The sequence below is a fragment of the Rutidosis leptorrhynchoides genome, chromosome 5 (assembly GCF_046630445.1).
Source record: "Rutidosis leptorrhynchoides isolate AG116_Rl617_1_P2 chromosome 5, CSIRO_AGI_Rlap_v1, whole genome shotgun sequence".
In the NCBI taxonomy this organism is placed as follows: Eukaryota; Viridiplantae; Streptophyta; class Magnoliopsida; order Asterales; family Asteraceae; genus Rutidosis; species Rutidosis leptorrhynchoides.
This window is the reverse complement of record NC_092337.1, coordinates 49225933-49247367: the sequence shown is the minus strand read 5'-3', so window position 1 is coordinate 49247367 and position 21435 is coordinate 49225933. Positions and strand designations below refer to the sequence as shown.

General features: G+C 34.2%; 1 protein-coding gene across 1 annotated transcript; it reads right to left on the bottom strand.

Moving 5' to 3' along the window:
- Window positions 1-828: 828 nt before the first annotated feature.
- On the bottom strand, window positions 829-3693 carry LOC139849127 (uncharacterized). Its single transcript, XM_071838797.1, has 3 exons — window positions 3613-3693; window positions 2588-3190; window positions 829-1931 (listed from the first exon to the last, which is right to left on the bottom strand). Exons 1-3 carry the CDS (start codon window positions 3643-3645, stop codon window positions 1569-1571), a joined length of 999 nt encoding a protein of 332 aa, XP_071694898.1. The 5' UTR covers window positions 3646-3693; the 3' UTR covers window positions 829-1568.
- Between the last annotated feature and the right edge of the window lie 17742 nt (window positions 3694-21435).

Here is a 21435-nt window from a genome sequence, read left to right as displayed (position 1 = left end):
CCCGGCCCGGCCTGCTCCCGGCCTAGCCTGCTCTCGACCCGGCCTAGTTTGCTACCGGCCCGGCCTATCCTGCTCTCGGCCCGGCCTAGTTTGCTCCCGTCCGACCTATCTTGCTCCCGGCTTAGCCTGCTCTCGGCCCGGCCTAGTTTGCTCCCGGCCCGGTCTATCCCGGCCAAGCCTGCCCCTTCCGGCCTGCTCAAGTCTTGCTTACTTCTAGCATGCCCAAATTCATTTTTTACTTGTAAAATATATAATTCTTATGATAATAAAAGTTATTGGATACGGATCCATATATGCGTATCATCAAGTCCCCCTAGTTTAGTAATGCTAGCTGGCACAGGTACTTTATCAAACTTTAAAACAATTCAAATCCCTCTCCATGCTACGTCATATCTTCTCCGATCATGTGTATTTGCACGTAGTAAGTTTTCTTTCTTTATCATTTCCTCCTTCGGCTATTTTTATCTCAATTGAAGCATCACAAAGGTCTGTTATTTCCGTGATTAGTTATTCAAATTGAAGATATCCCCATGAACTTGCAACCGGATACCGTAAGCTGATTATTTAATCTTCTTTTGTCGATAGTGACATGTCTTCAAGATTTCTTTGAATGACCGGCCAGAATTCTAATACTGTAGTAGTTTTAAGTATATATTAGGATGGCTTACATTTTTTGTAGATAAAAAAATGATAATGTAGTTTGGACTTGGTTATGGTCAAATATGGGGACCATCATATTATTATATTATTACAGTAATAGACAAATATGTGAACTTTTATATGCCAAGAGTTTGCATTTCGTGCTAAGTATAAAATCATTTAGGATGGCTTACATATTTTTGGTGTGAGAATGTCAAAAAAACTTCGATATCAATATTATGATTATGATGATAATAAAAATAAATGTCACTACATATATACTGTTGAGTAGAGTAGGCTAGCGTGCGGGAGTTAATTGCTAGTATATTAACCTTGTAGATATATTAAGTATCACGTTTCGTGATTTATTACTACGGATTCTTTGATTTGATATTGAGGTGGTGAATGCAGGTACGACACGTATTGGAAGTTGAGTAATTTTTTTCCTTCTGCAAAAACAAATGCACGTTTTCAAGTCTTCATCACTTTCTAGCTGGATCCATAACGGTCTAATAAACCCCCGAACCGAGTAGGTCAGCCTGTAATTAGCATTTGAAACCAGATGAAGCCTTTGAGATATTTTCTTCTTCAGATCCGCAAATTTCAATGAGGGTGGGACGTAGAAACGCACATCCATGGCGCGTAACCAACCTCTATCATCAACATTATTAGGGTTTGTTGCATTGGTCGCTCCAAATTGTTGTTGCTTAACATCTCCTTTAAAATCATCATCTTCTTGTTCTTCTTCTTGTTTCATCATTAATGCTAAGAAGTGGAATCTTTCTACACGATTGTCAACAACTACAATCCGTGACTGATAACCGAGTTGTGCGCCACAAGCAAGTATGAAACTTGGCAAACAACTCTCTAGTGTTAAAAAGATTGAATCCAAGAACACAAAGTTGGTGTCATATAATGTGAAGAATAACTCAAAACGCATATTCAACATCTCCAGTGTCGCTATTTCTCAAACATATGGCAAGACAGCAACAAGATTTGGATGCTGACGTGGGGATCAATGAATGTAAGTTCCCGTTAACAATTTTTGTGAAGTATGTTTGGTAAGTTTCAAGTGCCTTCAGTGCGAGTCCCCCCGACCCGTCTTGTATTTTGACACATGCATTATAATAATCCTTAAAAGCAGCATGACAAGCAACGCCCAATTTTACTGCACAATTTTTGTTCTCATTTGTAACACGAAAAGGCTGGTGGGTCCAAACTTGGCAAAGAGCGAGCCCATGAGATTCACCAAGCATCCATATTGCCTCTTCAATTTCAACTTTTGGACTCTTCTGTTATTATATACAAAAATAAAAAATAAAAATAAAGGAACGTATTAGCTGCAAAGGAGTTTGCACAGCCAACAAACAAGAAGCTGCATGCCTCGGTCGTTTTATATCCATGTGTGTTATTGTTTACGTTTACGTTTACTTACTACTATTAAAAGTTCAAACCCAGCCCGACCCGACCAAACCAAATAGCCAAGTCTAGCCAACTGTGATTACCCCTGCTGCTGTCCATTAATAATGTATAATCATATAGTAAGAAGTTGAACACAAATAAATGCACACTATTATTTTTTACAGTAACCACTAACTGACTTAATTCCAAATCATCAAAAATAACTAAAACTATAGAGATTAAAAGAATGCACTCTGATGGTAAAAAATAGTTTTTTTTTAGTATGCAACTGAAAAATGAAAAGCGTTTAATAATTACACTAGTAGTATGATAAGCTCTTATTTTGACTGCACGCACACACACACGATACGTATAATCCAATCCTATCCAATATCTTTAAATTTCCCAACACTAGTAGTAATATATGAAACCTCCCTTCTAATTCAATGTAAAAAAAGTAGGGGTACGAATAAATCAACCGTCTAATCCAAATAACAACACATAGGAAACGAATAGATAGATTTGAGTAAAAAAAAAAAACACATACCTTTATCGATCTCGACAATTGATGATCCATCATGCAATCCTCTTTTTCTTCTTCTTCATGTTTTTCCAATGCAATAAAAGTGTTAACATCTACAACCAGCAGCGACTGGGTACCAAGTGGTGCACCAGAAGAAAGCTTGAAACTTGGCAAACAAGTCTCTAGTTTTTTAAAGAGTGAATCCAAGAAGACACGAGGGTTGTTGTTGTTCTTGTTGTTGTCATATGATGAGAAGATGAACTCAAACGCATAATCAAGATCTCCAGTTTTTATATTCCTTAAGCATACAGCAAGACACCAATAGCTAGATTCAATATTAATGGCAGGGAGCAATGCATGTAGCTCCCCTTTAATAAACTTTCTGGACAAGTATGGTTGGTAAGTTTCAGATGCCTTCAATGCGAGTCCCCCTGTCGCGTCTTGTATTTTGACACAAGCATGAAAGTAATCCTTAAAAGCATCACTATAATAACAGTAGAATTTGACCGGGCAGTTATTTTTAACATGACTGGTGAACCAAACTTGACAAAGAGTTAGGCCATGAGATTTATTAAGGTTTGATGCTGCCTCTTTAATTTCAACTTTTGTGTTGTTGACCGCAAGCCGCTGCATATATATATTTATATTTATATTTATATTTATCAGATTTTTGATATTTATCAATTTTCAATATATGAAACCTAGGGTTTTTTTTATTAACAGTAAAATTAAATAAATAAATAAATAAATAAAAAATAGCATAACAATCAAAAACAAGCTGTATATATTTATCAACTTTCAACTGGATGATCATGTGTTTCCCTATTTTTAATTCCGTCAATTTTAAATTATACTACCTTCTCCCCCCAAACATGATACATACATTCAATCCTAGCCAATCTATTTATATTCCCTAACACTTGTAATAAATATATATAAAAAGCGATTCAAATATTCAATATTCTAAATCTAAATCTAAATCTAAATAATAATAACACTAACAATAATAATATATGAATTGGATGGATTTGAGAGAAGAAAGCACGAACCCTTTTTTTCAGCAATTGATCATCCTTGTCCATCTTATCGACTGTCGAAGAAAACCCTAACCTTTTCTTTTTTCTATTTGCCCAAACTGTTTCTGTTGTACAGTATTTATTTATGTACGGGACTTTATTTATTTACGTAAATAACGAGGGCGATTCGACGGTACCTTTTAATTTACGTATTTATATTTAACATAGTGTGTTATGTATTTAAAGAAGAGAAAACGCATGTGTTAAAGTCCTATTTTAGATGTCGGTATGTTTAACGGTGACGGTGGTGAAAAATAACTCAGGGCGAGCAGAAAAATAAGCCACATCTAAAATGTCGGTGTGGATAGTGTGTGTTGAAAAAAAGTCTCTTTTGAACGTCATTAGTTTCGTTTTGTTCGTAAAACTATTTCGAGTTTAATTGTGATGGCAGTGAAAAATAACGCGAGATGAATAGTAGGATAAGGCCCGTGAAAGTTTTAGGTAGTGTTTGGTTTCTATTTTTAATTTAAAAATGAATTTAAATTTTATACCCTTAAAGAAATTAAAAATCAGACCCTGAAAGAAGTATGTAAATTGCCAAATTGTGATCCTGACTGTTATTGGTGTTTGATAAACTAAAAGAGGGCCAAACGATATAATTTGACACCTCTTTTAGTATGTAAGGGTTAATCAGTCAATTAACATGAAAAAATGTAAGTGTATTTTTATTGGGTCGGAAACTAACTATCAGCACAATAGGGCCCAATCATTATAATGCTTATACTACGCAAACATGAGTTTGTATTTTAATGTTTAAATTTTTTTTTTTTTTTTTTTCCATTTTAAATGTCATTTTGATAAACTAGGAATACTAACATAGTGTGTAACTTTTTAGGGGCTAAAAGTGTAACTTTTTAGGGATATAAATAGTAATTTCTCTATTTAATATAAAATCCAACAATAAAAAAACAATTTTTTTTACAGGACTTCACTTTAACAATTTCAAGATCACTTATCAAGGAGGTGAATCTGATAAATAAGTTTCTTTTAAACTCTCATTTTTATAAGCAAAGAACATTTCATAATCACATTTTAAGGCAATTATTATGTTCTACTTCATCCTTACTTTCATAGGTCAAGTTTAGATAATCTATTATAGCCTTGGAACAGGTTTTACTTCTTATCATTTTGAAAACATGATTTGGTAAAGAGATAGCAATAATAGTTTTGGCTTTTAGGTCAAGACTTGCACGCCTTCTGTCTGCTATCTAGATGGAGGAAGAACTACCTATCTGGCTGCAACACTGGGAGTGTCATCGGTAGGTGCAATAGCAGGCAATGTTTCAGTGGGGATGTAAGAGTCATTTTTTACAATACCAGACATAAGAGGGTCAATTAATACAAAATGGAACATCATTCTATCTCTCCAGGTCTCATACTCATCCTCATCAAATTTAGGAGGTCTGTTTGAACATCCATTCTCGAGATAAGATATATTTTGAAAACTGGCCATTGTTAGAGTTCAGGTCCAATATATGAAATTATCAAGACTGAAGCTCTGATACCCATTGTTGGTCCCGAATTAACAACAGTTGATATTGTAGGGGTGAATACAAATCTTTTGCTTATTTTAAGGTTTTGATAGTTAAATACAAATCAAGCAATTATATTGTGACGCCCCGTACAAAACCATCGTGTACGATTCGTCAACAACAGGATCTTTACACGGTCAAGTACTACATGCTGTTTGAAAACCAGTTTTGCATTCATAAAAGATAACGTTTACAAAAGATAACGTGACACAAAGGTCGTTACAAAGTCATTATTTGAAAATAACATAAACTACGAATGCAAAAGAAAAGTTCCATGACTGAGACATCTCTAAGATTATGCAGCGGAATTCTAGCACAGCAGGTCCTTAACAGCAAGTCAAAACAGCAAGACAACAATTCTAAACAGCGGAAGCAACAAATCTTTAAGCACCTGAGAAAACATGCTTAAAAACGTCAACAATAATGTTGGTGAGCTATAGTTTAAATTGTAACGGTAATATAAGATTGACCACGAGATTTCAATGTTTCAAAACAGTATGAAAAGTATATGTATAACCGTGGGCACATGGTAACTAGACTTAACGTAAATATAAATATCACCCCCTAAAAGTACACCTGGCGAGTGCATATGTCCTCGAAGTATTAAACACCCGTTAAATGCTAGCGCGACTAGCCCGAGTGGGGATGTCAAACCCTATGGATCCATATCTAAGATTCGCGTCTACCGGTTCAAAAACCAATAGTTAAACATTACCGTGCTAAGGGGAAAGTTTATGCCGTTATATAACCCACACATATGTAAAGTTTAAGTACTCGTGTCAAATAAGTAAAACATAAAAAGGCGCATGTAATCTCAGTCCCAAAAATAGTAAAAAGTAGTAAAAAGGGATGCTATAACTCACAGTGATAAGAGCGGTAAGGTCGATAATGAAAGTATGCAAGTAGTAAGTCGGTCCGAAAGGTCGTCAACCTAAGTCAAAGGTTATTAGGTCAGTGTGTTATCCTCATAAGTTCTAATAGCGCATAAAATAAGTTTAAGCGTCAGCATCATCTTCATTCATCATTGTAAAAGCTAAGTAAGTTTAACAAGTATAGAGATCGAAACAATAGGCTGATTTGGATCAGCTGCTACGACCTCTACATAAATCGAAAAGACTCGTAGTCAGTGGATATGGCTCCGTATGTGAGTCCTCTAACCTATGACCAATTTTCAGAACCTAACTCTTCTTCGTTTGACCGTGGCGATGGTTTAAGTGCGTGTAGGTCAGAAATTTCAGCACAACGTTACAAGGGCGTAGTGACTTTCGGAGGGCCATAAATCCTAAACCATAACTCGGATTAAGACGAGGCCTAAATGGAAAATCATCTACTCGAACCGAACTAACTGAAAATCAACTTTCCAGTAGCCCAGGTGGCCTGATAAGATCCCTAAAACAGTAAGCAAGGTGCTCCAGTGGGGTTCTTAGTGCTTGATGCTCATCACGGTTCTCATCCTTGATGCATGTAGCTTCAAGTGTACAACTCGTTGATGGGTTAGCATCACCTTGAACAAGATTCTACCATCAACACACAATATATTAAGATCAAGTAAGAACACAACTCATTTAAGTGTCTTAGATGGATGATGAACCAAGGTTACATCATATCCTTAGTCTTAACACAATTACAAGTTACATTTACAACTAAAGCTACAAACTTTATTTCAATCAAGCAAGTATAAACATAATCTAAGTCAAATGAAGTGATGGAACCCTAAGCTAGAGAGCTTGGATCCCTTTCACACAAGTTATACGGTCACAAAGCTAGAAAGCTTGAACCTTTAGTGTTCTTGAAGAACTTGAAGCATAAAGCTTAGATCTTTAAGTTATATGAAGACCATAAACACAAGTTTTGATCTTTATATCAAAATAATGAGAACATAAGTTAGAAAACTTAGATCCAACAAAAGATATGAAGATCCAAGCTAGAAAGCTTGCATCTTGATTGTTCTTGAAGATCTTGAAGCATAAAGCTTGGATCTTTAAGATACATGAAGATTACAAACAAAAGTTTGAATCTTTACAACAAAATAATAAGATTAAAGCTAAAAAGATGTAGATCTATAAAGTAGGTGAAGATTCAAAGCTAGAAAGCTTGAATCTTCCATGTTCTTGAAGGATTCATGCTTGAATCTACAAGATGTAATCAAGATCAAAGCTAAAAAGCTTGATCTTTTAAAGAATGATGATGATCATGAAAAGGAAAGGAGAAGAAGAAGAAGAAGAAGAAGAAGAAGAAGAAAAATCAAAAACTTACAAGTTTTAGAGTGAGAAAGACTAGAAAGGAAATAATAGAGTAAGTGTGTGTGAAATACAAATGAGAGCAAGTGTTAAATGGATGGAATAAGGGCGGTATTTATAGGAAATGAGGGTGGGGGGAGGCCATTAGGGCCGTAGGTTTTGGTAGGGGGAGGGGGGGGGGACAAGATTTACTTTTTGGTTAATGGTTGTCTAAAGTAGGTGCTTATGTTGGGATCCCATGTAACATTAAGGATAATACTTGACACAAATATTAGCATGTTCTCTCTAATAAATGGACATTTGTCTTACTTATTATTGGGTCACTAGTAATTAATAAGTGGGCTAAATAAATGGGCTAATAGCTAGAGTAGGGTGGACTTAAGTCCAACAAGGTAGAAAGTCCAACAAGACTAACTAGTAAGCATAATTAAATTACTACGCATAATTAAGCATCCAAAAACCCAAGTAATTATTTTTATAAAATAATAATTAATATTTCGTAGTCATAATATTCCGATTACGAAAAAAGTTAAACGTGTGCGCAGTTCGCGGTTTATTCGAAACGTTAAGTGACACTAACGGTCATAAAGCATCCGGTGATCAAGTTAAGTATCCTACGCACTTAAAGGCACGTTTTAACACATAAATGAAAGTAAGCCATGTGTATAAAGATTCCAGAGTATAAAGTAGCACAGTACGCACAAATACGTAGTTTCGCTAAAATCACAAGGCACAGAAACAAGTCGAAAAAGCCGGGTCGTTACATTACCCACCTGTTAATGGAAATTTCGTCCCAAAATTTAAGCTGAGGCAGGTGTTGAAGTCGGGAAGAGGTGAGGATACTTCTGCATCATTTGATCCTCTCGTTCCCAAGTAAACTCAGGTCCACGTTTGGCATTCCATCGGACTCGAACAATTGGAATCTTATTGTGCTTCAAAGTCTTAACCTCTCGGTCCATAATTTCGACAGGCTCTTCCACGAAGTGGAGTTTGTCATCAATCGTAAGTTCCTCCAGGGGTATGATAAGTTCCGGTGGAGCAAGACACTTCTTCAAATTGATACGTGGAAGGTAGGATGAACTGCGCTCAATTGAGTTGGAAGATCCAGACGGTAAGCTACGGGTCCAACACGTTCCAAGATTTCAAAAGGACCAATATATCGCGGGTTTAACTTTCCGCGCTTTCCAAAACGGATCACACCTTTCCAAGGTGCGACCTTCAACATTACACGGTCACCCACGTTGAATTCGAAGTCTTTACGTTTAAGGTCGGCATAACTCTTTTGGCGATCACGGGCCGCCTTAAGTCTTGCTTGAATTTTGGACAATCTTCTCGGTTGTTTCATGGACTACCTCGGGTCCGGTGATTTGATTTTCGCCTACTTCAGGCCAACAAATAGGAGAACGGCACTTGCGGTCATACAACGCTTCAAAAGGTGCGGCATTAATACTCGAATGATAACTGTTATTGTAAGAGAATTCAGCTAGCGGCAAATGTCTCTCCCAAGCTTTTCCGAAGTCAATAACACAGGCACACAACATGTCCTCCAAAGTCTGAATCATGCGTTCGCTCTGACCGTCGGTTTGTGGGTGATACACGGCACTCATGTCGAGACGTGTTCCCAAGGCTTCTTGCAAAGAACGCCAAAATCTTGAAGCAAAACGGGTATCGCGATCTGAGATAATCGATAAGGGCACACCATGACGAGATATAACCTCTTTGATGAAATGTCCCGTTCTTATTGATTAAAAACGTTCCATATTAATTGATTTCGTTGCGAGGTTTTGACCTCTATATGAGACGTTTTTCAAAGACTGCATTCATTTTTAAAACAAACCATAACCTTTATTTCATAAATAAAGGTTTAAAAAGTTTTACGTAGATTATCAAATAATGATAATCTAAAATATCTTGTTTACATCCGACCATTACATAATGGTTTACAATACAAATATGTTACATCGAAATTAGTTTCTTGAATGCAGTTTTTACACAATATCATACAAACATGGACTCCAAATCTTGTCCTTATTTTAGTATGCAACAGCGGAAGCTCTTAGTATTCACCTGAGAATAAACATGCTTTAAACGTCAACAAAAATGTTGGTGAGTTATAGGTTTAACCTATATATATCAAATCATAACAATAGACCACAAGATTTCATATTTCAATACACATCCCATACATAGAGATAAAAATCATTCATATGGTGAACACCTGGTAACCGACATTAACAAGATGCATATTTAAGAATATCCCCATCATTCCGGGACACCCTTCGGATATGATATAAATTTCGAAGTACTAAAGCATCCGGTACTTTAGATGGGGTTTGTTAGGCCCAATAGATCTATCTTTAGGATTCGCGTCAATTAGGGTGTCTGTTTCCTAATTCTTAGATTACCAGACTTAATAAAAAGAGGCATATTCAATTTCGATAATTCAACCATAGAATGTAGTTTCACGTACTTGTGTCTATTTTGTAAATCATTTATAAAACCTGCATGTATTCTCATCCCAAAAATATTAGATTTTAAAAGTGGGACTATAACTCACTTTCACAGATTTTTACTTTGTCGGGAAGTAAGACTTGGCCACTGGTTGATTCACGAACCTATAACAATATATACATATATATCAAAGTATGTTCAAAATATATTTACAACACTTTTAATACATTTTGATGTTTTAAGTTTATTAAGTCAGCTGTCCTCGTTAGTAACCTACAACTAGTTGTCCACAGTTAGATGTACAGAAATAAATCGATAAGTATTATCTTGAATCAATTCACGACCCAGTGTATACGTATCTCATCATTGATCACAACTCAAACTATATATATTTTGGAATCAACCTCAACCCTGTATAGCTAACTCCAGCATTCACATATAGAGTGTCTATGGTTGTTCCGAAATATATATAGATGTGTTGACATGATAGGTCAAAACATTGTATACGTGTCTATGGTATCTTAAGATTATATAATATACAATACAAGTTGATTAAGTTATGGTTGGAATAGATTTGTTACCAATTTTCACGTAGCTAAAATGAGAAAAATTATCCAATCTTGTTTTACCCATAACTTCTTCATTTTAAATCCGTTTTGAGTGAATAAAATTGCTATGATTTCATATTGAACTCTATTTTATGAATCTAAACAGAAAAAGTATAGGTTTATAGTCGGAAAAATAAGTTACAAGTTGTTTTTGTAAAGGTAGTCATTTCAGTCGAAAGAATGACGTCTAGATGACTATTTTAGAAAACATACTTTCACTTTGAGTTTAACCATAATTTTTGGATATAGTTTCATATTCATAATAAAAATCATTTTTCCAGAAGTATAGCTTTTAAATCAAAGTTATTCTTAGCTTTTAATTATCCCAACCAAAACAGCCCCCGGTTTTACTACGACGGCGTATATCCAGTTTTATGGTGTTTATCGTGTTTCCGGGTTTTAAATCATTCAGTTAGCATATCATATAGATATATAACATGTGTTTAGTTGATTTTAAAAGTCTAGTTAAAAGGATTAACTTTATTTGCGAACAAGTTTAGAATTAACTAAACTATGTTCTAGTGATTACAAGTTTATAACGTTGAATAAGACAGCTTTTTATGTATGAATCAAATGATGTTATGAATATCATTACTACCTCAAGTTCCTTGGATAAACCTACTGGAAATGAGAAAAATGGATCTAGCTTCAAAGGATCCTGGGATGGCTTGAAAGTTCTTGAAGCAGAATCATGACACGAAAACAATTTCAAGTAAGATTTTCACTCGAAATAAGATTGTTATAGTTATAGAAATTGAATTAAAGTTTGAATATGATTATTACCTTGTATTAGAAATATAACCTACTATAAGTAACAAAGGTTTCTTGATCTTGGATGATTACTTGGAATGGATTTAGAAAACTTGGAAGTAAACTTGCAATCTTGGAAGTATTCTTGATTTTATGAAACTAGAACTTTTGGAATTTATGAAGAACACTTAGAACTTGAAGATAGAACTTGAGAGAGATCAATTAGATGAAGAAAATTGAAGAATAAAAGTGTTTGTAGGTATTTTTGGTCGTTGGTGTATGGATTAGATATAAAGGATATGTAATTTTGTTTTCATGTAAATAAGTCATGAATGATTACTCATATTTTTATAATTTTATGAGATATTTCATGCTAGTTGCCAAATGATGGTTCCCACATGTATTAGGTGACTCACATGGGCTGCTAAGAGCTGATCATTGGAGTGTATATACCAATAGTACATACATCTAAAAGCTGTGTATTGTACGAGTACGAATACGGGTGCATACGAGTAGAATTGTTGATGAAACTGAACGAGGATGTAATTGTAAGCATTTTTGTTAAGTAGAAGTATTTTGATAAGTGTCTTGAAGTCTTTCAAAAGTGTATGAATACATATTAAAACACTACATGTATATACATTTTAACTGAGTCGTTAAGTCATCGTTAGTCGTTACATGTAAGTGTTGTTTTGAAACCTTTAGATTAACGATCTTGTTAAGTGTTGTTAACCCAATGTTTATAATATCAAATGAGATTTTAAATTATTATATTATCATGATATTATGATGTATAAATATCTCTTAATATGATATATATACATTAAATGTCGTTACAACGATAATCGTTACATATATGTCTCGTTTCAAAATCATTAAGTTAGTAGTCTTGTTTTTTACATATGTAGTCATTGTTAATATACTTAATGATATGTTTACTTATCATAATATCATGTTAACTATATATATATCCTTATATATATCATCATATAGTTTTTACAAGTTTTAACGTTCGTGAATCACCGGTCAACTTGGGTGGTCATTTGTCTATATGAAACCTATTCCAATTAATCAAGTCTTAATAAGTTTAATTGCTTAACATGTTGGAAACACTTAATCATGTAAATATCAATTTCATTTAATATATATAAACATGGAAAAGTTCGGGTCACTACATTTGATGTATAGTTGAGCGAGTCTCTCCATCGTATCTGTTTCCTTCATGGCTAAGAAGTGTGCAGATTTGGTAAGTCGGTCAACGATAACCCAGATGGTATCATAACCGCCTACCGTATTCGATAGCTTTTTGATGAAGTCCATCGTTATCCTTTCCCACTTCCATTGCGGGATTTCCGGTTGTTGAAGTAATCCAGATGGCCTTTGATGTTCGGCCTTAACTTTCGAGCAAGTCAAACACTTACCAACTTAAGTTGCAACATCCTTCTTAAGATTAGGCCACCAATACTGTTCCTTGAGATTGTGGTACATTTTACCGGCTCCTGGATGAATCGAATATCTCAACTTGTAGGCTTCATCTAGTATAAGGCTCCGTAGATCTCCATAACTAGGTACCCAAATCCTTCCGGCAAAGCATCGGAGTCCCGTCTCCTTAACCTAGAATCGTGAAACGAGGATGTTCAAGTGTTCTTGAGAAATATTCTCCTCTTTGAGAGCCTCTTCTTGAGCTACTCGGATCTGGCTATTGAGATTTGAATGAATGATGATGTTCAAGGCACGGACACGAAGAGGTACCGTCCTCTCCTTCTGGCTCAGGGCATCGGCTACAACATTTGCCTTTCCAGGATGGTAACGAAGTTCACAATCATAGTCGTTCAGCGTCTCGATCCATCGTCGTTGCCTCATGTTCAGTTGTTTCTGATCGAATATGTGTTGGAGACTTTTGTGGTCGGCGAAGATGGTACTTTTAGTTCCATACAGATAATGTCTCCACAATTTGAGCGCAAAGACAACGCTTCCAAGCTCGAGGTTGTGAGTAGTGTAGTTTTGCTCGTGAATCTTTAGTTGACGAGAAGCATAGGCAATAACATTCGTTCTTTGCATCAATACGCAACCAAAACCATTTTTTAAAGCATCGCAGTACACAACGAAGTCATCACTGCCTTCAGGAAGAGACAAGATAGGTGTGGTGGTTAACTTCTACTTCAGGGTTTGAAATGTTGATTCTTGTTCGTTCTCCCAAACGAACTTCTTCCCTTTGTGAGTCAGTGCGGTCAAAGGACGCGCAATCAACAAAAAACCTTCAATAAATCTCCGGTAATAACCGGTAAGGCCTAGAAATTGGCGGATGTGAGTTGGTGTAGTGGGTGTCTCCCACTTGCTGATAGCCTCGATCTTTGTGGGATCAACTTTGATATCTTGATCACTCACAATATGACCCAGAAATTGGACTTCCTTCAACCAAAATTCACACTTGGAGAATTTGGCATAAAGTTGCTCTTGTCTCAAGAGTTCAAGCACTAGTCGGAGATCTTGCTCATGTTCTTCTTCGCTCTTGGAGTAGATGAGGATATCATCTATGAAGACGATAACGAACTTATCCAGGTATGGCTTGCATACACGATTCATGAGGTCCATTGATGTCGTGCGAGGTGTATATAAAATAGCTTTATATTTTACAAGGAAATACTATTAAATACGATACAATTTTACACAAGATATTTATTTATTTATAGAATGGATATACTTAAACCTTGCTACAACACTTATAGACAGTGTACCTAATCGTACAGTAGTGTAGTTTTTAGTAAGTCCGGTTCGTTTCACAGGGAAAATCTTTAAACAAAGCTTAACGCTATATTAGTTTACTTTTATAAAAATACAAATATATATATAAGTAATATTATTATTATAAATGGGGGTTTTTACCGTTTAATGACCGGTTTGTCGATTTTAAAACTTTAGTCGCAGTTAAAACCAAATGTGAAATATTAAATAAATAAAAGACTTAATTTAAAGCATAAAGTAAATAACGATAATGAAATTGTGGATAATAAAAGTGCGATAAAATAAAATTGCGATTAAAAAGTACGATAATTAAAAGTGCAATTAAATACAATAACAATAAATAAAAGTGTTATAATTAGAAGTGCAATTAAATATAAAATAAAAGGAATTAAATATGAAATAAAAGAATTATGCTTATTTAAACTTCCGTAATCATGATGTTTGACGTGTTGATTTTAGTTTTATGCCCATGGGTTAATTGTCCTTTGTCCTGGATTATTTAATATGTCCGTCTGGTTTTTGTCCATAACAGTCCATCAGTCATAAATATAAAGTGCGAGTGTCCTCGTCAAATTATCCTTATACCCGAAGTCAAATATTCCAACTAATTGGGGACTTAAACTGTAACAAGATTTTAATACTTTGTTTAATAATTACACCAGGATGTCGACTGAGTGTAACCCAAGGTTTTAATACTTTGTTATCAATTATGCCAAGTGTCCTTATACATAATTTCACCCCTGTTTTAATAATTCTAGTGGCTATTAATCCATTCCCGTGTCCGGTTAAATGAACGATTATTCGTACATATAAATACCCCGCCCATCGTGTCCGATAGAGTGTATATGGTTATTTATAAGGACGTTCAATTGTAAATCTTTATATTAAAATTAACAAACTATCATTTAGTTAAACAAATATAAAGCCCATTAATAGCCCATAGTCTAATTTCCACAAGTGTCGTTCTTTTGTCCAAACCCCAATTATGGTACAAAGCCCAATTATCCAATTTTAGTAATTAGCCCAACATCATGATTACTTCGGATTAAATAAGCATAATAATAACTTAGCTACGAGACATTAAATTAAAAAGGTTGAACATAACTTACAATGATTAAAAATAGCGTAGCGTTACACGGACAGAATTTCGACTTACACCCTTACAACATACGCTAACATACCCTTATTATTAGGATTTAAAATTAAAATTAAAATTAAAATATAAATTATATATATATATATATATATTTACGTATAGATAGATGGATGGATATATTGGATATATTGGATGATCAGAATTCGTTTGCTTTTATAGGGAATTGAGTTCAGGGGGTCTCCGCGACTCGCGTAATTTTTGCACTGCAAACTCCGCAACTCGCGGAGTTTACTTTTACAGCTCACACAAGTTTGGAGCCTTTCTTGCCGACGGTTTATAATATATTATATAATATATAAATAATTATAAGAATTATTTAAATATTATATTATATTTATGTGCATAGTTGACTTGTAATTTTTAGTCCGTTGCGTCGAGCGTTGAGAGTTGGCTCTGGTCCCGGTTCCGGATTTTCGAACGTCCTTGCGAATAATTTAATATCTTGTACTTTGCGTTTTGAATCTTGTACTCTTGTAATTTCGAGACGTTTCTTATCAATAATTGGAACCACTTTGATTGTATTTTGTACTTTTGAGTTTTTTTGTCGTTTGCATCTTCAATTCGTCGAATCTGTCTTTTGTCTTCACCTTTTAATATTTAAACGAATATCACTTGTAAATAGAACAATTGCAACTAAAAGCTTGTCTTTCTTGGGGAATAATGCTATGAAATATATGTTCGTTTTTAGCATTATCAAATATTCCCACACTTGAGCGTTGCTTGTCCTCAAGCAATATAGTCTTGAAATACTAGAATCACTTCTTTATTCTTCACACTTTGTACATCAGTGATTTCTATACGGCGGTATAAACAATGGTAGTAACGATATGGTTTACAGTCCCACATGACTATAAAATTTAGATCCATTAAGGAAATTGGATCATTATGAAAACATTTGATCTTTTGAAAATTAAATCTAGCTTTTACCCTAGATAAGTTTTCCAGAATAACCCTTCACCGGTGTTTACAAATTCTTTTTGTGGGTTTGGTGGGTTTCAGATTTGAAAATTTTAGCTCAAAACTTGCGGTTTTGTGTCACCCACTTGCTAACCTTGTATTTGGAAAGCAACACGTCCAGTTTACTTGTCCCGTATATTACCTTTCGGTAAACTACCGTCCGGTTGTAAAGGAAAGCGTTGAACAAGCAACTGTTAAGGCAATGTCCCCTGACATGCTTTTAATTATGGTCTATAACGTGTCGGACGCAATTACTATCCTTGGTAGGAGCAATAGTAAAGCTCACCCTTATGATTTTTCGGTCTGGCACAAGGTCCTGTCTTTGACCATGCTATGCAACCACCATTCTTACGGTTGACACCCGATTTAGTTCAGGTGACCTAATGAATTCCAGGTGAATTCCTAGGATTTTACGTTCAATGGTAATGAACGCATTAAAAATGGGTTTTCAGAAAACAAATCGGTTTGTAATTTTGTTCAAAATATTTTCTCGTTCAAGCTCGAGTTTAGATATCATTGAATTCCATGAGTTTAAATTCTCAATCTTTAAGGTCAATCTCAAGGATTGAGTAATATCAGTCTTAAAAGCTGATTTTTAATCTTTAAGGAGATTATCCTTTCTGGGGATCTAATTCGTTAGTCTTATCAAGCTAATTTGCACGGTGCCCTCCCCATTTTACAAGATAAATCCTTCTCATGGTTAGGATAAATCTGACCACTTGGCGACCCTGTTTTATGCTGAGGTCTGTGGATTTCCTGCTGATTTTAGTGATGACTTTTCTAGATTTTTCGTCAACCTACAGCTGGTCTGGACGACAACTTCCTGACCTAAATCAAGAAGCGCGTTTCTTTTTCGGAAGACTTTACTTCCTTTTAATGATGGAATTGATTCATCGTGTAGATCCATCTCTTCTTTTCTTTCATCGGGTAAAACAGTTTAGTTTAGTCCAAAGCAAAAGTATTTTCAGTTATTTGTTACAGAAATATGTGACATATGTTTAAGATAACTTGGTAATTTTTCCCACACTTGGCTTTTATTTTCCTTTTTATTGTCCTCTATTCCATTTTAAATGAATTCTAACATTTTGGTTTGTTTCTCAATTTATGTCCTTTCCAAGGTAACAATAATTTCGGTGTTAACACCTAGTTTTATCGTTCATAAATATGTATAAACATGATTTTGAGTTCATTTAATTGAAAATTTTGAAAATTTTTACTAGAATTGGGTAGTCAGTATATAAGACTAGGGCTGTTCTTTATTATCAGAGAGCACTAGGTTCTAATACAACTACTGCTTTACTAGTATTTTTAATGGTAACCAAGTGTTTAAGATAAAAATTTTAAAAATCCGAAAGAATTTAACCCCTTCCCACACTTAAGATCTTGCAATGTCCTCATTTGCAAGAAATCAGTAACAATTTAAATTATTGAGGGTGATTTATGTGAAAATGATTAAATTTTACCAAAGTTTCCAAATATATTGGCGTTTGTTTGCTGAATGATAAATGGTGCATATCATTTGTTCATTCCGTCTTGTTGTTATATCACATTTATTTTGCATCTTGTCGTCAAAATTAGTTGCTTTTGCTGAACTTAATGCCAGTCTTTGAAAATGCGTTATTTTACCCTGTTGTGTACATAAAATAAACTGCAAATATATATACATATTTTTGAAGTTTGGTATATTACCCCACATTCAAAAATTATTAAAATCTAATAATAAAATTTAGAAAATTATAAAAACTAATACAAATCTAACATAAGTATTAAATGTATCAATATTACAAATTATAAAATAAATAAAACTAAGTAGACTAGGGATGATACTGATACCAGTAGGGGTTCCATGCATAACCATATGTGTTATAAAATGCTTCGGCTGGGTTATACGTAGGATACGGTGGTTGGATCTCTATAGACCAGGGAGGGAATATGGGCGATGGAGTAGGAATATAGTTTCTACCTATATGTTGGCAATAAGCTATGATTTGGTTTTGATGAACTTGCCAATCTTCAAATGCTCTATGTCTAGCATTTTCATACTCTTGTGAAGCTATAAACCTTTGCATTTCTGCCATTTCATTTCCCCCTCCTACATTACCTTGCTGTTGGTTTCTCTCAACCTGTGGATGTCTACCATTATATCGTGCTGCGGCGTTATTTCGCCTCTTCAAAACTTTCGCACCATGGTATACATTTAAACCTATTGTATCTCGGGGTTCTGGTTCTTCGATTAGTAATCCCCCCGACTTATATCCACACCGAGATATTCAGCAATCAAAGTAATAAATATACCACCTCCTATTATGCTATGCGGTCTCATCCCCCTAACCATAGCTGATAAATAATAACCCACACAATAAGGTATACTTACAGCGCTTTGTGGGTCTCGAATACACATGTGGTAAAACAAATCCTGTTCATTTACCTTTTCCTTGTTCTTACCTCGTTGTGTAATCGAATTGGCTAAAAACCTATGAATTACTCTTAATTTAGCTCTATCTATATCCAAATAAGAGTAATTTCCCCCTTTAAATTGGTGATGGCTAGTCATTTGACTCCATACACCATGGGTATCAAAATTTTCGTCTATCTTCCTACCGTTCAATATCAACCCTCTACAATCGGCAGATGCTAACTCCTCAGGCGTATATATACGTAAAGCCTGAGCCATGTCTAGTAAAGACATGTGGCGCATCGAACCTCCTAACAAAAATCTAATAAAAGATTGATCTGTTAAACTAGCTACCCGATCATTTAATTCTATACTACACAACAATTCTTCACACCATACTTTATATACAGGTCTACGCATGTTGAATAACCGTACCCAATCGTTAAAAGTAGAATTACCATACCTCTGCGCAAGTAATTCCCTAATTGGCCCGGCCAATTCTACAGCTTCTAATGGTCCCCATTCTATGACCCTAGGTACTTCAACAGCTTTAGAATGAAGAGTATGCAAACCCCTTTGGTATTTTGGATAATCTATCCAAAGTCTGTCAAATCTCAGGCTCGGGTGCAAATCTTCCAAGTGCATATCAGAAAATGTCATGACTGGATGAGGTATATCTTGTTTGTAGTAGTTATCCACCTCCTGTTGTTCCGTATTCTCAGCAGGAGCATTGCGAGTTTGGGATGAAGATTCACCCCTTTCAGTCTACAAAACACATCAAACACAATTTTTGTGCATCCAAATATGCATTAGTGTCAGCAAAATCATCAATCAAAATAATTACAATGACATGTTTAATTTATATCAAACTTAAGCTCATTTTCATATTTTCATCAAATCTACACTTTTTCAAATAAGCATATACGAAAATGTTCATTAAATTCATAAGCATTCAACTCAAATAACATGTCAAAATAATCATTACTAGCAATTAAACAAGTTTCAAATGGCATTATCTCTCAAAAATCAAGTTCATGAATTTTTAGACTTGAAAAAGTCCATTTTAATTCTCAAAATCATGTTTAGGCTCAAAGTTGGATCATTTAACTACCTAAACATGTTACACTACTTAATTTAGAAACAATTCATGACAAAAATTGGCCATAACCTGTTTATATCAAAAAGCCCCAAATTGCTCAAGAACACAAACCCTAGATTACTCAAAATTTGAAGTTTAAGGCTCCTAATCATGTTAAATAGCATCAATCTAGGTTATACAAGCATAATACATAAGCAATTTAAGCATAATTACACTAAAAAGCATCAAAATCGAATTGGGTATAAAATTGCTCAAGAACACTAATTTTTGGATTAAATGGTGTTTAGGTGTAGAAATTTACCGTTTTTCTTGAGTAATTCCTTGATAGCATCCTTCTCAACATGATTTTAGTAAAAGATTTGATGATTAACGGTCAAAAATTGCGAATTTGGTGTGTGTTTTTCGGGTTTTTTCGGGTTTATTTCGCAGTTTATTTTTGTGTTGTGGTGTGTGGACTGAGCTGATTACGTTTTTATTTTTTCTGGGTTTTGGTCCCTTCGCGAGTCGCGGTGTTTGACCCTTCAAACTCCGCGAGTCGCGGAGTTTGTATTTTTTTTTTTATATATCTTATACTAATTAAAACAATTAAGTAATTAATTTTAAAATTTTGTTTCCCTTATTATTTAGGGCGAGGTCGTTTCAGATCGATGTCCTAGTCCGTCCTTCGACAAAATTTTAAAATTTGTCTATTTAAAGCGCGGTTTTAAAAGCAAAGATTTTTTTTTTGGGTTTTTTAATTTTTAATTTTTTGCATACTTTAATTTAATAAGATTAAAAATAATGATAATAAAAGTTCTCGTCCCTCCCTCGGGTAAAGCAATTTCGGTTCAACGACCTAGTCTTCAACTCACGACGAATTTTAAAAATCATATTTTTAACTTAGCGAAATAAAGTAAATTTTTGTTTTTAAATTCACACCAAACTTAAATTTAAAATGCATAAAATTAAAAATTCACACTAAACTTAAATTTAAAATGCATAAAATTAAAAATTCACACCAAACTTAAATTATATTTTTGTTTTTATACATACAAACTTATATTAAAAATATTAATTTTTCAAATATTTACAATTTTAAATATATTGATTTAATTTTAACAAGTTTACAATATTAATTTAAGATTTATATATTAATTTTAAAAACATGGTAAAAATAAAATTAAAAATCTTTTTGGCTTTTTATCCCACTTTAATCAATCAAATATTATCAAAAATATGAGCCCCTCTTTTCGGTAAAGTAATTTTGGTTCCAAGACCTAATTTAACTCATGACGAATTTTTGAAATATTTTGGGTTGATTGATTAAAGATATTTATACCTTAAGAATAAACGTTAAATTTCGCAGTGATGTAATAAATTTTTGAATGATATCAATAATTTTGGTCGCCAAACCTAATTTTATTCAATACCAATTTAATACTTTATAGCGAACAAACTAGCGTTTATTATCAAAAGGTTAAAAATAAAAATAAAAATAAAAACGGTACAGACTTACCTGTGAGATAGTATTCTTAGTTATATGATCTATCCCATTCATAAGATAGTCGGTTTAATTGGTTTTCCATAGCTACATAGGCGTAACCTCGAGCATTCAGTGTTTTTTCTTCTAAACATATGAACGGTCCGTCTCTGCATAAAGTAACAAATTCGGTATTTGAATAGGTTTGATTATTTGAACATTTACCTCCATGTGACCATTTTTCACATTTGTGACATCTTTCTAGGTGTCGTGCTCTTCTTTTCGCTGCGGATTTTGATTTTCCTTTACCAAATTGTAACTTATTATCTTCGCATCTGGATCTTTTCTTACTCCGTCCAATCTTTCTCTGATTACTGACACTATTTCACTCGGTAGTGTGTCAT